The sequence below is a fragment of the Myotis davidii genome, unplaced genomic scaffold (genome assembly GCF_000327345.1).
Source record: "Myotis davidii unplaced genomic scaffold, ASM32734v1 scaffold93, whole genome shotgun sequence".
NCBI lineage: Eukaryota > Metazoa > Chordata > Mammalia > Chiroptera > Vespertilionidae > Myotis > Myotis davidii.
This window is the reverse complement of record NW_006292095.1, coordinates 501,736-509,374: the sequence shown is the minus strand read 5'-3', so window position 1 is coordinate 509,374 and position 7,639 is coordinate 501,736. Positions and strand designations below refer to the sequence as shown.

The 7,639-nt window shown below is 47.6% G+C and overlaps 1 protein-coding gene across 2 annotated transcripts in view; it reads left to right on the top strand.

The window, feature by feature from the left end:
- Window positions 1-1,851: 1,851 nt before the first annotated feature.
- PSD3 (pleckstrin and Sec7 domain containing 3) overlaps window positions 1,852-7,639 on the top strand; it is a 432,295-nt gene continuing 426,507 nt past the window's right edge. For both annotated transcript variants that reach the window (XM_015565163.1, XM_006765503.2), the window contains exon 1: window positions 1,852-2,634. In XM_015565163.1, coding sequence (XP_015420649.1) covers window positions 1,867-2,634 — 768 coding nt within the window. In that variant the 5' untranslated portion in view covers window positions 1,852-1,866. The remainder of the gene's footprint in view (window positions 2,635-7,639) is intronic.

The window sequence follows — 7,639 nt, the reverse complement described above, 5'->3', positions numbered from 1 at the left end:
TACTACCTTCTTTTCTTTCTATCAGGCTGTGAGTCACCACAGGTCACAACCAAATTGGGAACAATGATTCCAGAAGGCTCCCAATTTCATTGCCAGGGACTGACTGCTGTGGACTTCACCTGAGAGAATGAATGAGTTTGAGGAGCAGAGTGTGACTGCTTTGACATAAAACTCTGTGTGGAATAACCATTGGAACTGCCTGGGACACGGCCTCTAACACTTGTTTTCTAGAATAGCCACTCTTGGGAGAATTACTTTCTGCAGACAACAGGTCCTTTTTTTTTTAATATTTTATTGATTTTTTACAGAGAGGAAGGGAGAGGGATAGAGAGTTAGAAACATCGATGAGAGAGAAACATCGATCAGCTGCCTCCTGCACACCCCCAACTGGGGATGTGCCCGCAACCAAGGTACATGCCCTTGACTGGAATTGAACCCGGGACCTTTCAGTCCACAGGCCGACGCTCTATCCACTGAGCCAAACCAGTCAGGGCAAGACAACAGATCTTGATAAGGGATCCTAGCGGCTCCTGCCTGGTCCAGACAGCTCTGGACACATTTGAAAAGATGTCACCTCTCTGGAAATGTGGGCAAAGCTGCCATAACCTTGGGTGAAAACCTGTGTAAAGATGTTTAAAAAGGAAAAAAAAAAAACATAGGGCCCCAATAACCCATCCTGAGAATTTTCTGAAAGGCACCCTGGCCCGCAGGGGTCAGCCAGGGCTGAGGCCCTCTATTACTTTAGGGGTGCTGCCAATGTGAGGTAATGGCCAGGTGTCAGGGGGCGGAGAGACAGCCATGGCTCTTGTGTGCAGAGCGGCCAGCTTTCTGCTCAGTTTATCTCAGAGGATAATTTCCTGGGTCTCTTCCAGTCAAGTTCAAATTGTTTTTTATTTTTTTTACGTTTTCTCACCCCTCATCCTCTTCTGTCCCCAGGAACAAGGTCAGCAGGACCCAAAGCTTCTTTCCCATTGTGAGAGGACATGAGCCTCCAGGACCACCCAATGTGAGCCCCTGGGTGAGTTTCCAGGTGACTTGCTATTGTTCTCACAAGAAGGCTGAAGTATTTTTAAACACAATAAGAAGGCTAATGTATTGTTAAACACAAACAGAAAACCCTCCTCGATAAACCCCTGATCTGTTACCTGGATTTCTTTTTTTCTTATCTTTCCCTCTTTTTTCTTTTTCATTTTTGTGTCTTTTCTAAAATTTATTTTTCACGTGTTTGTGTGATGCCAAGCATTTTAATGTTGGTCTGCGGGACTACCCGCCAGGGTAGTCCACAGGATTTAAAGTGGAAGTTCATTAAAACATGAAAGCTGTTTACAACTGTGTTATCAGTGTGGGCAAGGGAGATTAAAAGTACACTTTGAAGTGTCCCGGAGGTTCATCTATAAGTCACAAGTGTCTCACAGTCCAGATACCCAACAGGTGTGGCTAATGTACAGTTTAGGATTAAACAAATAGCATTAGTGTTTTCATTTCAAATATGGGGGGTGGGGGGTGGGGGAGAACAGTGATGAAAAAGAAATCCCGTATGACACAAGGTGTGACAGGCCAAGCCTTGGCCATCCCTGCCCACCCCTCCATCCCAGGTCCTTCTCCACCAATTTGCTTGTTTTTGTGATTTAGGAAGTGGGTGCAGAGTCCAGGCCCATGGCATCCCAGGATCATCCCTGATCCTTGCTTCTTAAAGATCCCCCCTCGGTGCTGAAGAGCTGTCATTTGCATCCTCAGGCTGTTGCTGTTGGTGGAACCATGGGGCCACCGAGTCATGTCTGCCCACAGCTGCTGGCGTTTGCATCCCTGGGCACTGAGGTCTGAAACGCGACCCTGGTGAGGACCAGCCCAACCCCTTTGGAGGAAATGGCTGAGCAGCCTAAGCAGCAGCAGATGAAAACTTCCTTCCTCTTCATCCAGCTGCAGGCCCCCCCTGGCAGAGCTCTCCCCGCCCCGTCTCCAGCAGCGACAGCCTGGACCGCAGCCCCAAGGGGCCCAGAGGAGGGACACATTCTCCCAAGTCCCAGGACCGGCTCCTTGGCAGGCCAGGACCTCAGGCGCACACGGGGCTTGACTGCTCCTCCCTCGCGGCTGCTGCAGAAGGAGGGCCGTGGGACAGAGCCACCAGCTGCTTTCAGTTGCTCTGCTCGGAAGCAGGAGAAGGAGGGAGAGGAAAAACCCCAGGATCTGGATGTAAGGAGGGGTGGCCTTTGCGGATCCGCACATTGCAGGCGTTCCCTGGCCCCGGCCTCCAGGAAAATTGGCCGGCTCCAGCCCATGTCATGCGGACCTCCTAGCCCTGATGCCACCATGAGCGATGGAAGCAGCAATCCCTCCCTGGGCCGGAGGCCTTGGCCGGTCATTACTGCCCCCCAGGACCCGTGGGGCGCAGAGCCTCAGGCTTGGAATGCTTTGGGAAACTCAATTCCACAGGCCACCCTGGCCCACGCTGCTGGCAGGGGTGAGAGGGCCGAGCTGAAGAGAGGGACTGCCACCGGCCAGGTAGCCCCGAAGAGCTGTAAAGAGGACACAGGTACCACGGTGCGGGCAAGAAGGGCAATGCTCTACAGATACCGCCCGCCAGTTCAGATCAGCAAGAGCTACCCGGCCCCACCTACCGCTCTGCCTCTCAAGGTAAGAAAGTGTGTGTGGCTGAATTCCCCAGGCCCCAGCTGTTCCCACGGGAAGAGAGAATGAACAGGGAGCACAGAAGTGCCCACAGGGCTCCCAGTTCCGCACCTTGGCTCTCCCTCCACTCCCGATGGGTTACATCCGTACTGCCGGCCACAGTCTTCTCGGGCCTGGCCCTCCCCCTGTGCACTGACACCTTCCCAGACACTAGCAACATTTTGTTTGCAAACAGAATGAGTAACGATTTCCCAAGGTTTCTGCCAAAGATAGAAGAAAATCCAGGCAGAGCAATGCATACTTTGTAAGGGAGACCAGACGGAAAGACAGAGGAGATGCCCAGACAGTTACTGAGCCCTCTTACACGCCAGCCATGGTGCTGGGTGTTTTCTTTCATCCCATTTATCCTCATAACGACGCTGAAAAATAGAGGCTTACATCCCCAATTTCAGATGAGGGAATGGAGACGTGGCTCCGCAAAAATCCTCCCCTCCTTCCAAACAGACAAGGCCAGAAAGGTCACTGGAGAATTAGGGGAGGTTTTGTGGAGGTCTCCAGAACTCAGCCACATCCTTGCCCTTTAAGGCGCACTTCCACCTCCAGCCGTCCTCCTCCCCATGGATGTGTAGCCCGGGGCATGAGCCTCCTACCTCCCATTTTGCTCTGGAAGGGAAAGGGTAATGCTGTGTGGTCTCCAGGGTCTCTTCAGCTCTATGGGCTCTGCCTCTGAACACGGCCATGCCTACTCTTTGTTTTCAGCATCTGATTCTCTGACTCAACCTCCTCATCATGCTGATGCCTGAGCCCAGCCTGCCTTCTCCACCCAGCTCAGGTGTACCGCTCCCAAAATAGGTGGACACACACAAAAATGATGGTTTTATTTTCTCTTTCCCAGTAGCACAGACATCCTTCTATACGTTGCACATCTCTAGGAGATGGGGCGGGGGGCGGGGGTGAGGAAAAGTGTGTGTGGGTTGGGTTGAGTATGTGGAAGTCGGTGAGGAGGGGACTCTCGGGGAAGTCACAGGAGAAATGGAGGGAATTCACAACATCAGAGAAGGGGCCTTCCTGAAGCTTGGAAATGCTGTTGTTTCACCTGGATTCTGTGGCTCTCTCCTACTTGCTTCTATGTACCCCCCTTCTTCCTCTTTCTCCTTTAAACAGGGAGCCAGTACAGCCACAGATAAGAATCAGAGAGAAAGAATGAGCCCAAGTTTTCTTCAGAAAGGAATTCTTGGAAGAAGAGAGATGCTAGCATGCTCCCTTAAGAAATAGTTTACATTCCACCCCAGATCTTGTATCTCTCATTTCCTACAGATCGAGGAGGAATGGCATACCCATGCGTCAGAGACAAGTCCCTGTCTGTGAGGTCACATGGTAGTTGTTTGTGTACTTTAGAGCTGCTCTGATGACTTGAAAACAGCATCTTCCCCTACTTTCCCTTCCTGCCATCCAAGTAGGAGCCAGAGCTTCAGAGCTGCTGCCATTTCTAGAGGGAGAGGTGTTTGGGGAGTTGGTTCAAGTGGATAGATTTCTGTCTTGTCTGCAGAAATCTAATAGGCCCCCAGCCATCTAAAATAAGGATTGTGCCCTAGCTGGTTTATCTCAATGAATAGAGCATTGGCCCTCAGACTGAAGGGTCTCAGGTTTGATTCTGGTCAAGGGCACATACCTTGGTTGGAAGCTTGATTTCTGGCCCTGGTTGGGGTGTGTTGGGGAGGCAACCAATCAATATGTCTCTCTCACATCAAAGCTTCTCTCTCTGTGTCTGTTCCCCTCCCTTCCACTCTCTCTAAAAATCAATGGAAAAATATCCTCGGGTAAGGGCTAACAATAAATAAATAATTGTGAGATTCCTCGCTAAAAACTTAGAAACCCCAGGTTCAAGTCTAACCTTGAGCAACCCACCAGAGCTCCCAGTTTTTCCATCTGGAAAACCTGCCTCACAGTTGCTATGGAGATTTGCTATGGAGATCAAGTGTTGAGCAATTGAAAGGAACCTTCAGCAGCCCTGTCTTAAGGGAGAGAAGAGGGGAAGAAAAATCAGTGGGACACCATGGGAAGCCATCAGTAGGACCAGGGAAGCCATGGAGTTAAAGGCGTAAATGTAGGGTGGGTCTGGTGAGGAAGCAGGCTACCAAAACTTACTCTTAACCTTGCTGGTCAGATGTTGTGATTCCCTCTTCCTGGGAAGGAGGGGAGCTGGGAAATTAATACCTTCAGAACCACAAGTTCTTTAAATGCCTATGGCTACTATTAACCAAGTGACCTCTGCATGGCCCTGGGTACCTGGGAAAGTAGCAAAATCAACAGAGATAGCTTTTCCATCTGCCCAGTTCTGAACAGATGACAGTGTCCCCTGGATTTGATAGATTAGTGTATGAGAATGACCCAGTCCTCTCATGTTTTGGAATTTAGCTTTATGAGTCACAGGAAAGTGGCAGAAGGTTCATGAAAAATGACTTTTTATCACTATGAATATGGAGGCCCTTAACTACCCATCGTAGTTCACTTGATACACTCAGGAAGAAATGTGATCAATTATATTTATTAAAGTGAAACGTTGGAAGCAAAATCTGTTCCTACATGTGTATCATAGTATTGACACTTTCCTAGCAGGAAAATCTGAATCTTAAGTATAAATTCTCTTCTCCACAAATGCTCCAAGTGGCCAAGTGTATATTCTCACTTTTGAGAAAAATGGGCTCCTTAGTGAAAAGTTGTCGACTTACATCCTTCCAAATATCATAATGAGTGATTGCCGTGGATTAAATCACTTGGTTTTTAATTTATACCATGACTGGGCTCTGGTAAAAACAACTACCGCGCTCTATGACCGACACAAGGCGTCCAAACCTCAAAACTGCGAGGACATATGTTGTTATCATCCCCATTCCATGGATGAGGGGACGGATGCTTGAGGATGGTCAGCAACTTGCTGAGACCTGAGACCAACGCTTGGCAGCTCAAGACTGAGTTCTTCAGCCTCCTCTCACTGTCTTCTGAGAGGGTGAGATTTCCTTGGAAGTCAACTCACCATTTCCTGGGCCTGGTGGTCTCTACTGCACTCCGACTTTCTCCGGTGGAGAGGCTGGGAGAAGGACCCTCAGGAGTTTCAGGCCTAACGATCTGGCCTTGTGCGAACAAGCACTAGAAGCAGTGAAAGCCAGGGGTTGGAGGATGCGGAGCTCCAGCTCTGGTGATGCCTCCTGCATTTGTGGCGAGTCTGTGAACCAGAACATGTTCCATGGTCTGGGGCCAGAGCCTGCCCTCATGATTTCTTGGACCCCACATTCTGCCACCTCTCAGTGGGAATGCCAGGAACTGACAATGTGTGACAAGTTTGGGACTAAAGATAAGAAGCCCATATGAAGACACAGATGCAACTCAAAAGGGAGGGAAAAGCTTTCTCTTCAATCATTTTGAGACATTTACAACTTTTTCTTTACTAGTCTTCATCTCTTACATTATGTTTTGAAATAATAACTACTTTTGGAATGTAAATGACATTAGAAAATGCAGTAAAAATATTTTTTAAATTCCCTTCCAAATGCCATTTTCACAAACCCCACAAAATTTTCACATGTAGCTTTAAATTCCCAGGAAATTTTACCTCTCTGTTTTTGTCCTCCTTTTTCTCTTCCTCTCTCACCTGAAACACAACGAACTTTTTGAGTTTTCATCACCAGCTTCTAGGAGTGTTCAGGGTTTAGAAGACAGAGTTAGAGTGAGTAAGACAGATAGGAGTCCATGAGAGGCTTGGTGTGTGAAGGAGATAGGGATGGGTACATTATTCCTTAAAGCAGCGATTTTCAGCCTTTTCCATCTCATGGCACATAAACTAATTACTAAAATTCTGCTGCACAGTAAAAAGTATATTTTTTGCCAATCTGACAAAAAAGCAGGTATAATTCTGATTCATCCACACTGGACAACTATTGTTGTATTGGCTGTTGTCATTTTTTTATTTGATAATCTAAGAGACAAGAGGTCAGTGTCCCTGAATAAATAGTCAGGTATTGCATGTTTTAAAAATTCTTTCGACACGCCAGTGTGCCTCTTGTGGCTCACCAGTGGAAAATCCCTGCCTTAAGGTAATGAATTGAAATGCAATGTAGGTCTGTTTGCTTAAAAACAAGCCCTAACAGACTAGAGAAAATTGTTTTAACTGTGTCTTGGATTATTTTGCCTTAAAATAAATCCAACATCTGAAATATAAGGCTGTAAAGTATAAGCCTGTTAAAATTTTCATACAAAGTTTTAATTTAGAGTAAAGGTCATGGGCACTGGGATTAAAGAGATAAAAATGAAGTCTGCTTCTGCCAACTAACTAGCAAAGTGGCCACTGGCAACTCCATGAGCAAAGCTAGGCTATCTTGTTTGTTCTCTGAGGTCTTTCCAGTTCTGACATTCTATGATGACTATGAGTCTATGAATCCAGAAAGGAAATATAACTGTTTAATGAGCCCGGCTGGTGTGGCTCAGTGGTTGAGTGTCAACCTAGGAACCAGGAAGTTACAGTTGGATTCCGGGTCAGAGCACATACCCGAGTTGCGGGCTCAGTCCTGATTAGGGGGCGTGCAGGAGGCAGCCAGTCAATGATTCTCTCTCATCATTGATGTTTCTCTCTCTCTCTCTCTCTCTCTCTCTCTCTCTCTCTCTCCCTTCCTCTCTGAAATCAATAAAAAAAATGTTTTTAAACTGTTTAATGAAATAAAAGTATCAATTTAATTTATCTACCTCAGGTTGTGTCTAAAGATTAATTATTTTGCCAAGTGACTTCACTATGAGGAAGCTACATACTGGATAGGGCAAAAGTAGGTTGTATTACTATTTATTAATTATTGTATTATTTTCCATACTAGGGGCCCGGTGCACGAAATTCGTGCACTTGGTGTGTGTGTGGGGGGGGAGTGTCCCTCAGCCCAGCCTGCCCCCTCTCACATACTGGGAGCCCTCAGGCGTTGACCCCCATCACCCTCCAATCGCAGGATCGGCCCCTTGCCCAGGC